This window comes from Lepisosteus oculatus, chromosome 5 (genome assembly GCF_040954835.1).
Source record: "Lepisosteus oculatus isolate fLepOcu1 chromosome 5, fLepOcu1.hap2, whole genome shotgun sequence".
In the NCBI taxonomy this organism is placed as follows: domain Eukaryota; kingdom Metazoa; phylum Chordata; class Actinopteri; order Semionotiformes; family Lepisosteidae; genus Lepisosteus; species Lepisosteus oculatus.
This window is the reverse complement of record NC_090700.1, coordinates 46,715,026-46,735,621: the sequence shown is the minus strand read 5'-3', so window position 1 is coordinate 46,735,621 and position 20,596 is coordinate 46,715,026. Positions and strand designations below refer to the sequence as shown.

Genomic DNA, 20,596 nt, shown 5'->3' with positions numbered 1-20,596 from the left:
AAAAATCAGTGTTGAGAACACAGGATATTGTATTTCTCATTTCACAACTAACTAATCTATGCATCTGTGGGTTAGCATTTTTAGATTGTCTACCCAATAACAATAGCTAACATTAGAAAGAATACATACACAAAAAGTTACAAGTTTTAAATAGACCTGTTACAAATTCATAATTGTTTTTCAAAATAGGTGCTTTAGCACATTATCCCAAAAGAAGTGAGAAAAACGTCATGGGCACTGACTCATCTTTCTTTACAAATCATTGCATCTAATTATACTCCTGTAATCTGTGGAAAACTGCAATGCAGAGGAAGAGGCTCAGAGTTGTGAAAAGCACAGATCTGCAATGAATGAATGGAATCAGCAGATTAGAGCACAGCTAGTGCTACAGACTAGTGCACATAAGCAAGGTGAACTGTGTACCTATATCGAGCATATTGACATTTAGCAACACAACCTACTCATCAGTCCATCTATCCAAAATAAAGCAGAAGGTATAGCAACATTCAACAACTCCATTCTTACACTGCTGATTCTGGGACCTAAATATGTCCAGTGAGTGCCTTCCACACGGCCCCTGTTAATGACATGCCTCAAACACCGGCCAGAAAAGAGTGTGACAGCTCATCAATGCCCAGGGTACTGGGACAAAGACAAGGAAGGAAACCCAAAGAACTCAATGTTCAAAGACATTGTTTTACAATATATTGAAATAGTCATAAGTCTCACAAAGTCCCACACATCAGAGGAGGACTTCCAGTGCAGGTTCATGTGTCTGGGTTGTACATGCACATGGACACAAGGACTATGTCTGAAAAATTCACTGGGTTGGAAATTGTGCTCTGTGGATGGATTTTCTAACTGTTTCTTCCAGTTCAGGGTCTGAGGAAAGCAAGCAATAGGTGCATCACAATCAGTCACAGGGCAGACACACAGACACAGAAACAAGGATAGACAGTCATAACCAGAACCAATTTTCCCTGAAGCCAGTTAACCTACCAATATGTTTTTGAACCGGAGGAAGCTGGAGGAAACTCGCAGGAACAAGGGGAGAACATACCGTACAAATGCCACACAATCAGCACCACAGATCTGGAATTGAATCCAGGGCCCCAGCACTGCGAGGCAGCAATGCTGACCACTGTGCCACAGTCCCACTGGGGATTCATTCATAATCAATACCTCAACAGACTGAACACATCCTAGTGTTTATATGAGTATATTTTATCTACAAGTGAATTTTTCCCAAAAAGCAGAAAGGAGATCAGTTCAATAGTCCATGCCATTTGCATCTTGTCATATGCTCTTACTTGCACTGTTGCAATGGGGCAGGAGTGCTTGTGCTGTCACATGACTCACATGTCAAGCGGTGTACTACATCAGTGCAGTGGTCACTGTGTCACAAATTAGTCATCTCTTCTATCCACTGTGAGCTCTGACAAACCTGTTCAGCCACAACCTTATTTTTGTGTTCCGACACATCTGTACAAATGTTGGTTCGGATATCTAACTACATAAATACGTGCTGAACTTGCTGTAAGAAGGACAGGGTTTTACGAATATTTAATGTAAGAGTTAATGATATGGGACAGCACAGGAGGTCAGCTCCTGGGTCCACAGTTTGAGTCCAGCCCAGGACACCTTCTGGGTGGTGTCTGCATGTTGGGGCACTGACATCCCCGTCCATGGTGTAGTCTCGTTTGTGCCCCATTCTCTTCCCTTGACATGAAGAGCCGGCTCGTCAATCCGCCACCTGTCCTGACCATTGCGAACGAGAGCAGTACTCACGTCCTCGGACTCGAACACGTGGCAGATCATCTTGTACTGCTTCTTGCCCTCCTGGGCGCCGGGCGTGGTCTCAATGCAGTCCTGTGAGGCGGTGCGGGGCATGCGGCGGCGGGCCATGAGCACCACGATGTTCCCGATGTCCGCAATGTAGGAGATGGTCCGCAGAGCATTGTCCATCATAGTCTCCTAGAAAGAGCACAAGACGCCGACACGGCATGCCTAAGGAGACTTGGAAAAAAAGGGTACAGAAACAGCAGCTTGGATATCCACAAAGTGGGCAGCTGTCAGATTTGGAGATGACAAGTTTCACATCTCGTCACTGAACAGCGTCGAACTGGACTGAAGAAACGAACCTTTGTGCCACCATCTCTAAGTGCCAAAACTTTTCCTTTACTTCAGTGTCTAAAATGAATTTTCTGTTTTGAAGAATTTGATTTCTCATTTTGAATACAAAATGATTTTTGGATGATTTTTAAAAATATCAAAAGTGCCCAACGATAGGACATTTGAAATTAATGCTACTGAGAAAATGTCTTCTGCACACACACACACACTTTGACTAGCAGTTTCATGAGTTTCAGTTGGTTTGATTCCTTGCTATGCTTTAGGGCGACAGGAATTTCACAGGATTAATTCCTGATCAATTGAATTGTAATCCCAGAGGCAGAATACAGCTGGAGGTTGTGCCTCTAACCTAGCTTTGGTAAATGCTTAGCTCAGTGTTACATTTAATTAATGCAGTGATATTGAGCATCAGTATTCATTTCTCAATACCTGCAGTGCACAGAGCCTTTAACCTTTAATGTAATCTAAAATGTCTTAAATCTTACATTGCAATTCAAAACCATATGGTCAACAGCAAGGACCATGAACATAGATCTAATTAGCCTGATCCTTATGACACGCGTCTTGAATACAAATTAAGATCTGCAGCATAAAAGAATGTGATCTATGTCTTAAAAAGCTCAATTTTCCCCTTGGTCCTAGATGTACAGGCATGATTATCTTTTTTTTACTGGAGCTGAAGTTGTCATTGGTAATCAAATTCAAACATGCCCTTGGTGCTCTTCACCACTTCTGCTGTAATTATTTACAGTCATCTTCTTGCAGAAGGTCATTGGGTCTCTGTGAGCCCCGCAGTTTCCACACAGTACTGTACACTTCTTCACAGCAGCAGTTAATAAAGTTCCGTGAACTTCTGTAGTATCTTGCCATTAAAGAAAAACCATCAGCTGAAGAAATGAAGCAACACTGCATTGCAGCAACCCTGTACAGTATGTGCAAACTACTCCCAGATTCCTAGGTTTCTGAAAGCAGTGTCCTACATACAGTAGCAGGCCTGTTCCTGTATTCCATTCCTGCATACCAAATACTATTCATCAAGAACAGATCCACACGTGGAAGATGCAATCCATTCTGGTTGCCTTGATTGACCCCCCTGCAGAACATATTTCTATATACTGATAGTTCAGTGGCAGATGATGCTCTAGAAGAATTCTCCAAACATTTAACATGTACTGTAGAGCTGCATTTTAGGTTGTTTTGGATACCAGCTACAGGGACTGGGGGTTCTTGATTTGCCTGTTGACCTGTTACACCTCCGATATTCAAGACACATAGTAACCCAGGGTAATGGTGTCGGTTTCTGAACAGACACTGAATCACAGTAGATCATCAATTGCCTTGGGGGTAAAAAGGTCATTGGATTTTCCAAAAAGCAGAACACCAGAGTCAATGTCTTTATAGTACCTTATTTTTGCATGCACTTTTATAACATTGAGTTAGTGGGTGCTGTGTATGTCTTTACCATTTTGAATTTGCTTACCGTTTGTTATGAATAAAGCATGTTTAAAGTACAGTACAGTAGAAATAGTTTTGTGAAGTACACATTAACATTATTTCAGCTTGTTTAATGAAAAGTAAAGTACATTTTTAGTACAGACACAATGGAGTCGAGGTTCATGTTTCCCTCACCTGGTGCCCCATTGCTTGACTGAGAAGTTTTCCTACAAAAGCTGAAATACCACCAGAAACTGCTGTGGAAAACCGTTTTATTGGTTGCCAAATAATTGATGATCTACTGTAGAACTTTCAGTTTTCTGGTGGTGCCACCACACAAAATAATTGACGTTTACTGTGCTTTCTGTCCTACTCCAGGGCACTAACATAAACACCCCTCTTACTGGTAGTAAGAAAGGAGTAACACAGAGACTAAAGACAGTTTATCTCATGTTTAATAAAAGGTGAGATCTTTTTGTTCCAGCTAAGACCAAGCGAGTGATGAATTGGGAAGACAGTGGATATCATCCCTCATACTTCCCCCAGGATTCAGGGCACAGCCCACTCCTATTCTTGGAGGGAGGAGAGGGACGAGTCTGAAACGGGCTCTTTTCACAGTGTCAGTCTTGAACTGAAGTGACGGCTGCTAGCAGGGCTCTATAGATTTAACAAAGCTCTGAAGCCAAGTGGACTTTTCCTTTTTTTACATTGGAGACTGCAGTTAGGTCTGGCTGTCCAGATGGAACTGCAGTTATCACACTAATAACCAGCACTAACGGAAACAGCTGCTGTCCTACCATTCCCTTCACCAGTCTCAAAAAGACTCAGGGGTTCGAGTGTAGGACCCGGAGGCACGGATTGAAGGATTGTGTGAAAGATTATGAACATTTTTGTGGTTTGCACCGCACAGAGAAAACCACAAACAACAAAAACACTGTGGGGTTAAGTCTTTGCACACTTCCCACCAGTGAAACAGAAAATGGGTGTCTGCCAGTCCCCTCATAGACCCCTCATAGAGTATCAGTGTTCAACAACATTTCTCACACTTCATCGCAGCATCTAACCTAAAGAAACAGCTCTATGATAGCATACGTGCTGCCAGTTTCTCAAGGCTTCATTCAGCTTGTAATAGAAGTGACTGAAAGAGAATGAAGCTCTACTGGGTTAAGAATTGATGTTAATGAATTTTCATTTCATTTTTCGACACCGACTGAAGACTTAATGACAGAACACTGTACAGAATATGAGGCTATTCAGAGTCCTGTCATTAAATGAGAGGTTTTTGGTGACAAGAAGGCCTGGAGCGGTAATTACGACACGACGCAACGCACAGAGTAACAAGCAGGTGTGGGTCTCTCGAGTCGCAGGGGAGCCGATCATTTTCACTTCAGAATCCATCGCCGCCCGGCGCAGCGAGTAACACACCTCCAGAATTGTTCTTTTGAGAATGACTTCAACGATTCGTTCACATTGGGCACACAAAGGTGAGCGACTGGCCAAACACCACCGGGCCTGGAAGGATTTGAACCAGCCGGCGTATCTTGAAACCCCTGCACCGCAGTGACCCCCGAGACATGCCGGGTAGCAGTGAACGTGCTGGGACTCCTTTCTCCTGGCCAAGGCTAACACACAGACAGCTCAGAGCAGAGCCTGGAAGCAGATAACAGCTTCATATCGCACGCCAGAGCATCGCTGGTCGAAGACCGTTGATTCCTAGTGCAATCCCAAATCGGTAGGGTATAAAAAAACATTCAATTCCAAATTTCTGGGGGAACAAAGGCTCCAGCAACACTTTCTGTTATTTCTATATTATTCCGGTCTCTGGAATCTTATTAAGTAATAACTGTGTCAAAATACTTTTGCTCTGCTATGCATTGTAACCTTAACTTTATAAAAGCACCTTTATCAAATGTCTTCTTAAACATCACTGATCATCAGGTTTCCCCTATTAGAAATGCAATCTGATTTTTTTTACTTATGTTTAGAACTTCAAAACCCATCGATGTACAGTAACTGCACCATTTCTTTTGGTTACTGTTGATTACTGTGAAAGCTTACCTTGGGTCACTGTTTCTGCCCATAGGGTCATATACAGTACCTATACAGTGCACCTGATATTTTAACTGCATATTACAAAACTGTTAAAAGCTTAAAAATGCCTCAGACATATTAATATTGACAGTATTTTAAAGGATTTCCTGGATTAAAAAGTTCTAGTCTTTCAGATTTTTTTTTATCCACCCATGAGTGTAATACAAAATACAATCACTCTCTAATGTGAGAGAGGTTCAGACAAAAATCAAATATGCCATCAGGAGCCTGAGGGCACTAAGCACAGCATTATTTCACAGGAAAAAATGGTCTCCCACCATTTACTCCCACCATGAACCTTCTGTATTAAGTAATCAGCTGCTGCCTCGATTTTTCACCTTGACGGCTTGTGTTTTGTGGTCATCAGGCTGCGCCCACCACCCCCATCCCAGAGCTGCAGCTGCTTTAAGCACTTCCCTGGGGCTGCAGGTGTTACCTGTGTGTCTGCGTTCAGAACCTTGATCCGCTGGGTGGAGATGAAGAGGTCCACCTCTGTCAGGGTCTGGGGGTCCCCTTCGGGACTCTGAGGTGAGACAAAGGGGGAAACAGTCAGTGTGTCTCCAGGAGAAGACGATGCTCAGTGGTGGCTGAACAAGGATTCTTAAACCTCCCTTTAAAGCAGTTACGTGCTTATTCATGAAGCCGGGGTAGCTCAGACGGCAAAGGCGTCTAGCTCCTGACTGGGAGGTCCCAGGTTCAATCCCGGGTATGCGCAGGCGATGTAGCTTGCTCTAATTCCTTCCTGACGGCTCCCAGGTCCACTCAGCCCGCTATCTAAGTGAGTACCGGGGATTAATCCTTCTGGGGTTAATAAGCCACCTGGAGTGTGATACTGACCACCTCCAGAGTCGGATGGTTGAGAAAATATGGTGGTCCTTGCCCCCCATTCCTCCATAGGCTTTCATGGCCTGAGAAGGGGACCTAATCTACCTACAGTACCTACATGCTTATTCATAAATCAGAAATGTTTGTCAGGCTCTGTTGAACCCTGTTCAAGGGGGCACTGTGGACACAGAAAAATGCCTCTAATGAACAAGTGGATATGAACATGCATTGACCGGCATACTGTGATCGAAAGAGCATTTATCATAGCGGTTTATGGCTGTTATTCTAAAATATACAAGTTGATTTCATTGCTCCTAATAGTTGGCTTGCTGGACAGAAGTATAAGTCCACTGGACAGAGCGCCTTATGTGAAAGATTCTCTGGATGTTCCTGTAACGCCTGTAAACTACCATCAGGTACTCTCTGCTGCCGGTCATTTTTGTCATGTCTTGAGTTTTTATCACAAGGGGACAGAAAAAAAAGAAAGCAGAAACGCATCTTCAAGAGGATAAACATGCATTATACAAGATGCGTGATGGCAATGAATTAAATGCACACATTTTAACCCACACATCACTAGAATGAGCAATGGAGCACATTCTGAGGAAAGGCAGACAGCACACTTGAACAGATGAAACCACGACCTTGAACCATTCACAGATGTTTGAAGGTCTGTTCAGGCAAATTAGAGAGGGCGTTAACATTTCCCTGGTGTTGCCAAATAAAGAAAAGAAATATGCAAATACGAATCAGAGATCACCAGGAATTAACCTCTTCTAATTTAACCTCAAACACAATGGTTCAAAGCTCGTAAAGCGAAAACTGACGAGACATCGTGGAGGAAGAACTGCGCATGTTGGATTCAAAGTGCTTTTTACACACCACCTTTTTCTTGATTTTGGCAGCCTTCTGAACCCTCTGTGTGGCACCGAAACAGAAACAGGGCAGTCAGACTCAGGGAGGACAACGACGCAGGGCAATAAAAAAAAAAAGAAACACAAAAATCCAAAAGTCTCTCCATCGCTGCTAATAAGGATTATTAACGATGGTACAATTGGGTTCCACATTAACAAGTCAAAACAGCAATTACCAGTTTATAATTGCTCTTTTTTTTTGCAAGGCAAACCATAAATCATGCAGACATAAACCATTCTTGTATACTAAAAGGGATTGTTAATATTTCATTGTCAATATTAACAGCAACTGAGTAAAACAAGGCAAGCGGTAAGGGTAAGGGAGCATATGCTACAGTATGTCTACTCCTTATCCCTCGAGCACCAACACAATTAGAGGATCATATTTGCTCAAATTTATATGAGACTTCCAAATAGTGTACTGTACCTCACTTGAGGCTTGATACATTGTACTGTATAGCTAGCATTCTATTCGCAGGGCAGAAATAACCATGTAAATGTTAAGTATAGCAGGGTGAATACCATTCTTCATTTTTTTGTGAGGCATGGCTTAGCTGTAAATACCACTAGACTATTAGGCGAATATCATTGAATATTTAACATCTCAATCAGTGTTACACCATTTTCATGCTATCAGAGAACAGCAGTTATTTTATGATGAGGAACTTGAGAATCACATGCACATACGGCATTAATACAGAACCTACATGATCATGCTGCTTCAAACTGTACTTACCAGTGTAATGCAATCATTATTATTCATTCAGTTCAGTAATGCTCACCCAATTTTGTATTTTTTGGCCAAAGAATAATGTTACCTCATCTAGTGCTATTGCGGTATTGCAACTCAGTCAAGGCTCTAATTATTGGTACTCAATTTAATGCACCGTGTTCCCCAACAATGATCCTTGCGTAGCTCCTGATTGAAAATCTCTTTCATCTGAGGTGATGCAGACGTCTGTAATTCAAACCACCTCGGTGTCAATCCTCAAGAGTTATCTGGCTTGACAGGTTAGTATTTGAAAGGTTTTCAATTTATCTCAGCATCTCTGGCTAAAAAGCAGGGTCTCTGCTTTTACAATGAAAAGGCCAGCCATATCTGTACATTGACTCTGGATTGCACGACAGCGAAATTCTGTTCTGACAAAACAAGTTAATTACATTTACTAATAACGGAGCTAGAAAATAAAAACTGGTCATTTAAAAAAGGCATTTTCTAATACTAAATCAATGCCGCACTGGTACCCGCTAAATTGAAAATCCTAGGAAACACTGCCAGAGCAATCTCCTGGGCCTTTTAAGCCTTGAATTACTGTGCACATACTAAGCAGAGCTTTCCTATAAAAACTGTTGAGTATAAAGCTGCTCACAAAGACAAATCTCCCCCTACACAAAACATTTAACACTCTACAGAATGATGAGTAACACTCTTTCTGCATTGCTTTTTAAATGAATAACAACTGTTTGAAGGAACTCCTAAGGCAACATCAGTGACAGCAGTCTCTTTTCCAAATGAAACATGGCCTAATATTATATAACCAGGAGAGTGTTCTCTTACTTTGCATGTTTTAAAAGATGAAGACCCGCTAACTGGACACTCTTTTCCACTATCCCTGTGTCACCTCATGACTGAATTTAGCCACATGATGCTACATATCTCCTCACCCCGATTTATATTCAGTAACATGACATGAGGAGCAAGTTCTACCCTCTTCATTTCATTGTATTTTTATCTGCAAGTCTTTACCCAGCAGTTTCTGCTGGTGAAAGATGCCTGTGCCCACAGCAGTGTTCCAGCTGTTTTCCATCAGAGTACACAGATTGAATCAGATGCGGTTTCCTGACCTGCTCTGTTCTTGTGCAGCATATCATTTAAGAGTTGCAGATTGTCTGGGCAGACACGACAGGCTTTGTTATGCTGTTTGCCTGCACTGCTCTGTACTGTACCTCCCATCCTGCACGCTCGAACTTGCCTCTCACTGGGACCAGCCTGATGACAGACATTTAATTGACAACGCTTTAAATGGCTTCTTTGCTGACGGGCTACAACATAACAGTGCAATGTTATGAAAGCTTTCCTTTGAAGATGATCAGCTCCTTCTCAATGTGTTTGCATCAGGTCTACTGCACGTCAACGGCTCCCGAGGACAATTCTGTTCTGCTCTGAATAACATGTTTCTCCCAGTTAATTTCCTAAACTCATCTAGCTCCACAGATGTCGGGCTGCTGGTGATGCCTACTCCAATCTCAGTGACCCAAAGCACGGCGTTTGCTGTTCCTCTTTCTCATTTTCCTAAACTATATTCCCTTCTGGATGAAAAAGATTTCCTCTTCATTTAAACTGCTTCAAAGTTGTTGGCAAAGACCTCATCTCAAAATGGGCTTCAGCGTGCTCAATTATGTACTTTAAATGGAACACCAACGCTCACCACTTACAAAACACAACAAAATGTAGACCACCTGAAAAAAGGCCACCACACCTGCCAGCCCTCAGTATAACACAACATCACATTTTTTGTGTTTTGGACTTTTTCAAGCTGGTTTGCAGTTTAGCTGCCGACTTAGAGTTTGAGTTAAGACTTTACTAGAATAGTTGAGGGTTGTGTACTAATACGCTCAAAGACAAACATTTTAGGTTTTGTTTTCTGTGTTTCTGGCACTAATAAAATAGCACTGTTTCTTTTTTGCCATAGAGCTGTGTTTGTATGTTTGTTCTTCCTGCCCATTTAAAGATTCTGTTAGAGCACGCCACCTTGGGTATCCCACAGAAGGCAGGTAGTAAAATAATTAGATGGACCATTCCACTAGCTAGACTTATAACATTTTTGCAATTTGTCTTTGCTTAAGGGGAATGCTATACCGGGGATGATGCTAGGATCTTAATGGGCAAGGTGGACTGTGCTTCCTTAGAGCCAATCACAGCTTTGAAGAGCCAGGCATCTCTGAGGCATCCCAGTCCTGGTGCCTGACCGGCTTGACACACGCTCTCCAACACCATGTGCTGTTAAGATCAGGCACCACTTAATTGCACCACATCAAACTGCACTGAGCTGGTTCCAATCCTGCCTGCGGCGTTATTTTAAGTTGCCTGCCTGCCTGGACGAATTAAAAGTTCAGAATCCAGCGAGACAGGGAGTCTGCCTATTGCGTTTTGAAGTTTCAGGTTTGGCTACCACCGATGACTCCAAGATGAAGGGCTCCTCAGCAAATCATTTGCTTGGCCTTAATCTGGTCGAAATGCCTTTTCCCTTTTTCTCACCCTACAGCTACTGCCTGCCAACACTGGTTTCTGTAAACCAACCTGCAAGGAGCTGGTGGCAAACTGCATTCAGACTGTAAGAGAAAAACAGATCCATAAATCCTAAAATGTGAATGAGTACAGTGGCGAGCTACAGTAAGTCTGTAATTCAGGGCCCAATGGTCAGGCAGGGGTGGTTTAAAAAATCTGAATCAAAATCTCCAGGCACTGGAGTCATACGGCTTTGAGGAGATACAAAAGAGGACCCTCCCCACCCGCAATCTGAAACACAGCGAGATCCCAGCAGACTCAAAAGCTTAGATTACTCCTCAGAGACGCAGTATAGAAAGAAAACAAGTGCCATCACTTAAAAGACTTCCTTGACAGCAAAAACCCTTAGTACTGCTTTAGAATAGAAGTGACAACTATAGCATCTGTAGTGTTGCCATGGTTTCACTTTAATGGCTTGTGTAGCTAGCAGAGGCACAATTTTTTACTCGCACGCGTCGAATATCAACTCCCTCAAGTCTTGCCTACAAAAGCCCAAGGCTCTGATTGTAGCATTGTAGATTGTGTTTTTTTTACAGGGAATTGGGAAACAGGACAACCTTAAGAAAAGCAACGTGACTCTTCCTTAAGCACATTCAGACATCAGACTTCAAGCCCCTCTTTTGTCTTTGAAACGTGTGCCACAGAAGGATGACACGAAACACAAGGGCGTTCACAACATAATTCCACTGCCAAAGCAGGAATCTGCAGGATTATCCAGATTTCGCACAGCAACTACAAAGCTAAAAGTTGGAGCACAAAGTCAAACTTTCCAAGTTCATGGTTAGCATTGCTGCCACCATAACAGAATGAGCTGAAACCAACAGACTGTCCTTGTGCCTTTTCAAAGTGCACAGCACCACGTGACTTTAGGAAGACACCTCACAGACGTGGGATTACGAATGACTGGAGAAATGCTGGTTGGGAGAAAAAAGTGCTCCAATTCTGACATAAAGAGCTAGAAATTGGCCTGGAGCTGTGAACGGTGCAGTCTGGGCAGCTACTCGCCTGCTCGGAGCTCAGAGGGCTCTTGCAGAGAGAGGAGTGAAGACCCCTTAAAAGACGTTCAGAAAAATGATGTAGTTCTTTATGTGATAGGTGTGATGCTCCACACAGAACGTGAGCAGCTCCAAAATCAGAGCCAACAATTGGGCTGTCTGGAAATTATCAGGACATACTGCACTAATCCAGAAAAATGGAGGAAAGAGAGCTCAATCAGGAAGTATGGGCGAGAGACCAGTTTACTGTAGCAGCGCAATACCACGTGCTGGCCTGGATTTTGCATTCTGTGGTAGAATGAGGTCAGTGATCCCCTGTGTCAATTCATGCCGTAATATGCAAGCAAAGAAGCCCGATTCCGATCAAGACATTCCAGAGATTAATCTCTAAGAAATTATTTCTCGGTGGCCATACAGCCGAGGAGAATCAGCCCTGCAAAACCTTCAAAATTCATACCAGAATGTGAAACCTTTTAGTTTTAACAGGAAGCTGGTTAAAGAAGGTAATTCTGTTACTGCCACTAGCACTTTCATTATCCCATAATGCAAGACTTAATTGCACCACACATTAATGGAATGTTAATTAGCCAAAATCTAAAGGGCACTGGATAGATAACCAATGGCACAACAGCTTGATTTAAAGGGCAATCTGGACTTCCTTTTCATTAAAAATCTGGAACGACTAAACCTTGTTAAAAACAGCATGTGTAGGCCCTGCCTTGTCGTGCTCTTTCAGTTTAAGATAACAGCTCACCCACTGTTTTTTTAGTCTCTCATTTTAAACGGGTTATTCTAGGCACTGTCAAACCTGTTCAGGGCCCCTGATAAAGAGCAGTACCTGTTTTTATTATCACCAAGGCTCTGAAGGTTCGAAATCTTAGTATGATGCTTTAGAAACCCCTTGAGATATTCTGTCTAAATAAAAACTGTGATTGCGTCTGCAGGGAGACCACTCTGTACCGCTGTGTAATTCAGCCTTGCAGGTTCTGCGTTATGGCACATTGAAAGGAGATAATGCAGATTAGTGCAATGTTACTGGAGTAGAAAATCCACTATAACCCTCTCTTTGTCCCACTTCCCAGTTTGAAGGGAATGAGGAATTTCAATCTTCCCTCACTATGTAAGTAATGGGTGTTGATTCAGTAGTCAGCTTTAAACACTGAAATATGTTTTGTAACCTTTTAAGGCTAGTTTCTGCCCAAGGAATATTATTGGTTTATTGGTGAAAAACATGGAAAAGATTACGCTTTATCATCCTCAGTCACACTCATTGTATGAAAGGCTCCTTGTAAACTGTAAAAAAGGTCCTACGTCGATGGGTAAGGTAGGAGTCCTATGCTTCGGTGAAAAACATTCTGGATTCATTTAGTTACAGAAACGTTTGCCAGAGTTGCAATGTTGTAGCTACACGTACTGTACATCCACGGTTCCTTCAAACTGTACACAACACAGTGATTCTGGGGAGAATAGTGAAGCAGATGTACAGAAACGGTCCTCCCACACAAACAACGCACTGGTTGATGAGGACTCGCAATATAACAAGTTGCACCAGCCTTTAGCTTCTTGTTTCCTGGCATTGAATTTTCAATGTCCCTTAGCACAGTAAACCGGCCATCCCCTGCGTTTTCAGGTGCTGGGCTGTTCCTTATGTGGATTGAAAGTGAGGTTCGGGTTAAGGAGGAGACATAGTGGATAATCATAATACCAGGCATGCAAAAAAAAAACTATACTGTATAATGAAAAGAGGTCAACTTAGATTTTAATTTCTTCCTGCGTTCATACTAACACACTACCTTGACACGGCTCACTGCCTCCTGGGCCTGCATCATGCGGATGTTTTTGGAGGGGTTGCGCTCGGACAGAAGCTGTGTGGAGCCCAGATAATTGGCTGCAAATATGATGCCATCAATAAGATCCTCTGGCTCACAGGGTCCTGGAACTATGGAGAGAGACAGAGACGGAGAGACTCAGCAGATTGTTGGTGGTTCTGAATTGCAGCATTCTGTACATTTATGGTTTCTGTTCCGCTTCTGAAAATTACATGCTGCTCTTTAATCACATGCTTGTCAGGCTTTTATTGCATCATTTCTTTTTAAACAGACTCACAACATAATTTTACAAGGTAGGGGACAAATAAATGTAAATTACTCATATAGGTTTTTACATTATCTGCCTATCCACTTATTCTCAAAATACCACAAAAACAGAGCAATTATTAGACAGGAATAGTATTATAAATTTCCACTGGAAAAGTGTTTTGATTTTTCACCGTGTCTGCTTCCTTTAGATAATAATGAACAAAAACATTTTTTAAAATGCTCCCTTTTGTGTCATAGCAGCAGCTGTCAAATTTTAAATTACTTTTTCCCAATAAAGGGAGATGCACAATTTGTAATACTATGATCTTCAGCAATGCAAAGAAAAACTGGAGCTCATACATTTAATATCACAAGTAATTTTAAAAAGCCTGGATGCCCTGGATCCTAGTGAAAAAACACTTCTGACAGTCTCAAGTAAATGCTATTAAGAAAGAATAAAAATGTCATAAATGATACAACATTAAAGACACATTTTGTCCAACAACAACAAAAATGATAATAGGTCTGGTAAGACACCCTCCACTCCTTCCACTATAAGTTACAATTTCCAAAAAGGAAAAGAAAAAGAAAAAAGGAAAAACGAACTAGTTGAAATTAAGCTGCTATATAACAAGAGCAACAATTGTACTACTCCGATGACCTGACATCACCAAATGGAATATTTCTCATCATCCCATCACAGCACAGCAGCATATAAACTGACCAGGAGAGATTAAATTATAAAACCACAACTGGTTTACATCTAGCTGGATTATGAAATGTGAATGGGTAACAGCAGGAGAAGGGCTTTTTTTGGCCCTGTTTTGTCCCAAGTAAAGAAAAAACCCTAAAATCATGAATATCACTGATTAAAAAGTCTAAAAAAAGACTAAAAGACTAGCTGAACTTGTGACCTGGTACAGTACAACTAATCAGCTTTAGAAATGTGCTGACGTTAAAACAGTCTGACATACAGTATTGCTGGCCAGGAGGGCGCTGGGGTGAAAGATGGAGGGAAGGGGGGGTGGAGAGAGAGAGCGGTGTCTAAACGTGCCGTCAACAAGCTCTGGACATGAAGGAAGCACATCATTCCCAACAGTCTCACTCCAGCCCAGCCTTGCAAAAGTACAAACAACATGGTACGTGGAAAAGCACAGGCCTCAGCACTCTCAGCTTTGTCATATTACAAATTCATACTGTATCTGCCCTGCATTTCATCCAGACATGCCAAAGCAAATACTCTGAAGAGGGAGGGAAGACAGGGGTTAAATGGAGTTTGTGATATGTTGGAGATGTGATGCATATAAACAATATAGAAAAATATAGAATACCTACACAAAATATTATCTTTGCAGTTTCTGTAGGTGGAGAACTAAACTACTGATTTCCCTTTTTATTAGAAGCACTCTTCAATAAATATTAAGGTACATATGAGAGGGTCAATAAGGTTGCATTTTAAGAGCTAGAGTTGACATGTTGAACATGAGTTGTAATGTTCTGTACTAAAAGTGTTGCAGCATTTCAAAGGACTATTTTTACTGAACTGTGTAGTAACTACTACCATTTTACAGTATTGTGTTAGAGAGAATTCACAAAATCACATTATTCTCTTCTTTTACTCTCAGTTATTTTTATTAAAGTTGAAAATGAATATTTATAACAGGTGGCACACTGGTTAGCCTTGCTGCCTCATGGGGCTGGGCCCCTGTGTTCAATTCTGGACCTGAGGTGTTGTCTGTGTGGAGTTTGTATGTTCTCTCTGTGTGGGTTTCCTCTGGGTGCTCTGGTTTCTTCCCACAGTTCAAAGACATACTGGTAGGTTAATTGGCTATTGGGAAAACTGTCCCTGGGGCGAGTTCGAGTGTGTCAGTCAGCCCTGTGATGGACTGGTGTCCAGTCCAGGGTGTATCTTGCCCTGTGTCCACTTCTGAATCAGAACCCTGAATTAGAAGCCGTTAGAAAATATCTGAATTAGTATTTATGATCTTTTTATTTCAGTACCTCACAGGGAGATTAATAAACTGTCATGTTTTCCAGTGTTAATATTGTGAATCTTTAAGCCATTAAAAGTAAAAAAAAACAATGTCCTTTTAAATAGCAACTGGTAAATAAATTACTCATAGCAACAGGTGAGTAAAATACTGTGAGCGATAGAGATGAGTAAGCATAAATACGCTACATTAGGGATCACACTAATAGAAACATATAAACTGGGACTCTTGTTTAAGACAGCTCTTTCATTAAGGATACATCATTCAACATCTAAATGTAACTCTTTTAATAATGTGTATATTTTTCATTGTTTTGTTTCCATTTTTTCCATCTGAACGACAAATCACAACAGATGCGTTTTTACTGCCCGTCCAAAAACAAGACCAGAGTGATTTAGAAACTGCACTTTTGTTTAAGCCTAGACCAGTCGACAAACACACAAATTAGAAGATTCTTCTCATTTTGTAACTCCCAAGACCGTGTTGCCATCACTTGGATTCCCATGCAGTGTTTTGGCAGGTAACAGGGATTGATGGCACGACTGCAAGTGCTCACATAGGCATCAGCACAGTAGAAGAGAATATGGGTTTGTGTCAGTCTGGAGAGCAGTAGGCCTGGAATACTGCAGAAATGAACTTCCGTACAGTGTTTGTGTGTCTGGGTGATTGAGGTAATGGTGAAGGAAGGCTAGAGGAATACTCTGGCCTCAAATTCATACCCAGTCACTCCCCAATGAAGTGCATCAGAGAAACAAATGGGTTTAGTGTTTTTGAAGTGGGGTGATGTAGCAATCCATATTTTATTTGCCAATTTACTACCTACAGTAGCTAGCTAACACAATCAATGAAGAAATGTTCAAGCAAGGAAAGGAAAGGGTTGCAAACGCAGGCTGACTAGTTAACATGGTGGCATTCACTGGAGCCACAGTACTACTTTCATCCATTCAACATCAGAGGCAGCAATTAAAGCCCATCTGTCTGGACAGGCATCTTGACAGGAATGCTATCATTCTGGTTCACTGTCATCCACCCAGCTGCACAGCTATAGAATTGAAGGGGAGAGGCAAATAAACTGTGAGGAAAAGATAACTAAGAAAGGTCTTCCATCAAACTCAAAACAATAAACCACTGAAGCCTGCGAGATCACAGCGGTCAGACTCCCAGTTCTACATTGTGCCCATCACAGCCACAACTTAGCAGATTCGGAGAATTCTTGAAGGGAAAACAGCACATTTTCACTCCAATTCAAACCTTGTAGCAATCTCTGCGGCATTGTACATCCATTTGTTCCATGCACAAAACACTCCAAGACCCCGATATTTTAATCTTCTTGTACACAATTTATTTTTCTTTCTCTCTTTCGAAAGACTACAACCTCAAGCACCAAGGACAACAAAGGAAAAATGGACTCTGCTGTAAAAAGGAGACAATATGCCTTACCGTCCACAAAGCTGGGAAAGGATGCAGTTTTCTTTGTTTGCTGCAAAACATTAAGTCGTGATGATTAATTTTTTAACCTTTTCAAGATTTATTGTGCTAATATTCTTACATGGTTTACAGCTTGATTAGCAAGAGAACATTGCTGAGCTCAAGTAATTCATATCTTCCTGACAAAAAAACAAACAAAAAATCAAAAACCATAGTACATTTTAATGTTTCTGTTTCCATTGTTTTATAAGAAAAAGCTTTATGTGCTTGCTTATCTTATTTTAAACATAATGTGTAGGTCAGTCAAAATAATGAAGAAAAACTGCTATAATTAGACACGAAAGAATAAACTGTGGACTTAAAATAATGTGTATGGGTCAGGTAGGCTTGGTATAGCATTGTAGTTCAGGTGGGTAGCTGCGTCAGCATTCGTAGGCTGCAAAGGAACAAGTAATAGGTTTATTCCATGCTGGAAAAAAGAAGAAAGAGAACACAACGTTTCGGCCGTGGAGCCTTCTTCAGGTGTGAAGAAGGCACCTGAAGAAGGCTCCACGGCCGAAACGTTGTGTTCTCTTTCTTCTTTTTTTCAGCATGGAATAAACCTATTACTTGGTATAGCATTGACCTGTGTCATAGATGTCTCAACGACTGCTACTTTACATGTAAAAATTCCAAAAATGGGTTAGTACTCTAAATAACAGTCAGGTGCAAGAGTTCCTTACAAAAGAAAATTTTGTGATGAGAAAACATTCCTGCTACTAAAATAATGGCAAAGTGTTAGAAGTACCCACACCCCACCAACCTGATGTCCAATCAATACATTTAATAAGAGGGAAAAGTGACACTATTCTGGGCTTGGGCTGAATAGAAAAGGGCAGTCTGCCCATGGGCACTCAGCACGAGCATCTTGGGACAGGAGGAATTTGAGCCAAGGCAACTTAATTAGACAGGATTTTGTGCAAAGGGCTCAGTTCCTGTTCAAATCAATAGTGTTTGCTATTCAGACACGAAAGTATGTTAAAATGAGGTGGTGCCAGTTCTGGATTCTTCTGTTGTAGAGACCTCTTTTTTAAATAAGAGAAAAATATATTTTTTTCTATATTCTATCCCTGTAATATAGTTTGTCTTCAAAATCAAGCCTGTTGTTGTTATCTTTGGGAGTGTTTAAGTCAAGATTACACTTACTGTATATCTTATTTTAAAAAAAAATCCCTTTACAATATCATAGGACTCGGAAGGATACAGGAGACAGTCCTGGAAAGGGTAAGAGAGGATCTCTGAGAACATGGTGGCACTCATGAGACATTTTGTCCTTCCACTCTTTCCGATTTCATTACTCGAGACAGGGCTTTAGTGATAGAGGTTGTGTTGCTAAGATATGATCTAAGGGAAATTTGAAGCATGCCAAGCAAGAGTGGGCTGACCCATCTGATCTTGAGCAGATACCAGGTTCTTTATGTTCAGGGGAGCTCTTCCAGGCCCAGAAAAAGGGTTCCAACAAGGAGTAAAGACAGCCAAGCCAAGGGAGGCAGGTAAACGCTGCAGGAAATCTCTGCCTCCAGATCACAATGAGCTCGTACCAGAAAGGTCCAACAGCAGTGAGCGGGAGTCACAGCAGACAAGCTGTCTCACTAGCAAAACCCTCCCGAGACAACCTCAACACTCCCCCATAATGCAAGCATTATCGAAGGCACCAAACCACGCTCCAGAAACAGCTCAGCTCAGATCTTACAGAGGTCAGAGAGGAGAGGACACTGCAGCAGATACTGTAGGCACAGAAAGCAGTGGGGAGGAGGGAGCTGTTCTGCTCTTTAATACCATATGTCGGAGTATGGTATAGCCACACACTTCACACACTTCTTACCTCTGGGATGTTGTTATTTTCAGCTGGCCCATTAAGATCAGATCGCTGCTGTTTTCTAGGCTGTTCCGGGTTGTTAGACACCTGCGTATTATTAAGAGAAATTAGAAATACACGGGCAAGGCTGGCAAGCAGGTTCTGAATTACCCGAGCCTTTTCAACAAACAAGGACATGTCAAAAGATCTAACACACCTGTTAAAGCTCCACTGGATTTGTCTGCTTTGGGATGATTCTTTAAGGCTAAGTAACAAGAGCCCTGTCAATGCAAAATACTCTGTGCCATCCAGAGGCTAAACAGGGGATGCAGGCTTCTTCAGGGGGAGCAGGAAGCACATGTTATTACTTCCTTTCACCACAGGCTTTTGATACCTGTTTGTTTCACAACCTGTTCCTGGAAAACCTATTTAATACTAGACCTTTTTTTTCAAATGAAAGTGAAGCAATTATATGAACCTGACCCTGTGTCTCAACTCCAAGAAAGCTAAGCTTGTTGAAGTTGCAAGCAGATTAAACTCAAGCACTGGGCTGAATACGGTCTACACAAAGCACCAAATGGTAATTTGCACCAAATGTTTTAGTGTTAAGAGCAAGCTGCTGAAGTATCAGAAATATCATTTTACTAAAGGAGTCACTGACCCTTTACTGTACAAAATACAGGTAAAATCCCCTCATATTGTTTTTAAGTTCGTGTTTAGCGGATCCAAGGAAGTCCTAATGATATGATTTTTAGTAATACAACAGGTTGCAATGATTACCAATCATTCGCTGCTGTGCCTTTGACAAGCCCCATCCAGAAGACAGCTGAATATCATCTGGAGCGAGACCCAAGTCAAGACAAGAACAAATGTGGCCAGGACGCCGGGGTTCCACCCCTACTCTTTTCGAATAAAGCCCTGGGTCAGGACCTCAGTTTTACGTCTCATCCGAAGGACAGCGTCTTTTTTTTTACAGTATAGTGTCCCCGTCACTATACTGGGGCATTAGGACCCTCACAGACAGCATGGTGAGCGCCCCCTACTGGCCCCACTAACCCCTCTTCCAGCAACAACCTTAGTTTTTCCCAGGAGTCTCCCATCCAGGTACTGACCAGGCTCACACCTGCTGAGCTTCAGTGGGCTGCCAATTGTAAATTGCAGGCAAATGGTCAAATTTACTAAATGGCTACCAACCAAATCTACCCACAAATGTCTTAATAATTTCAACAGTTAAAGCTACTCTTTGAAAGTTGATTCCTTCATGGATTTTCCCTCGCTAAATGATTAGTATTGAACAAAGTGGTTTGCTTTTCTCTCAGGGGTGTCCAGGGATCACAGGATTTCAGGTATTGCAACCCATCCATTGTAACCTATTCAATTTCCTTTCATTAAAAGCATGACTTGCCCTTTTCCAAGTGCTTGGAACTAAATTCTTAAATATTAAGTGCATTACACCTACAGTAAATTCAACAATGCAACAGACTTTGAATGTTCTTCATGTCAGTCTTTGAATTACTCATAGTTATTTTTTAATTCACAAAGTGACATCTTAAATATAATTGCTAACATGTGCAGTAGTTG

The 20,596-nt window shown here is 41.7% G+C and overlaps 1 protein-coding gene across 5 annotated transcripts in view; it reads right to left on the bottom strand.

The window, feature by feature from the left end:
* Positions 1 to 20,596, bottom strand: part of apba2b (amyloid beta (A4) precursor protein-binding, family A, member 2b) — an 88,430-nt gene that overhangs the window by 10,805 nt on the left and 57,029 nt on the right. For 3 of the 5 annotated variants that reach the window (XM_069190540.1, XM_069190541.1, XM_069190542.1), the window contains 6 exons: positions 19,043 to 19,123; positions 17,191 to 17,230; positions 13,475 to 13,620; positions 7,366 to 7,401; positions 6,095 to 6,181; positions 1,789 to 1,974 (listed from right to left, as the gene is read on the bottom strand). In XM_069190540.1, the coding sequence (XP_069046641.1) occupies positions 1,789 to 1,974; positions 6,095 to 6,181; positions 7,366 to 7,401; positions 13,475 to 13,620; positions 17,191 to 17,230; positions 19,043 to 19,123 (576 nt within the window). The remainder of the gene's footprint in view (positions 1 to 1,788; positions 1,975 to 6,094; positions 6,182 to 7,365; positions 7,402 to 13,474; positions 13,621 to 17,190; positions 17,231 to 19,042; positions 19,124 to 20,596) is intronic. The other 2 variants (XM_069190543.1, XM_069190544.1) reach the window with 2 other exon arrangements.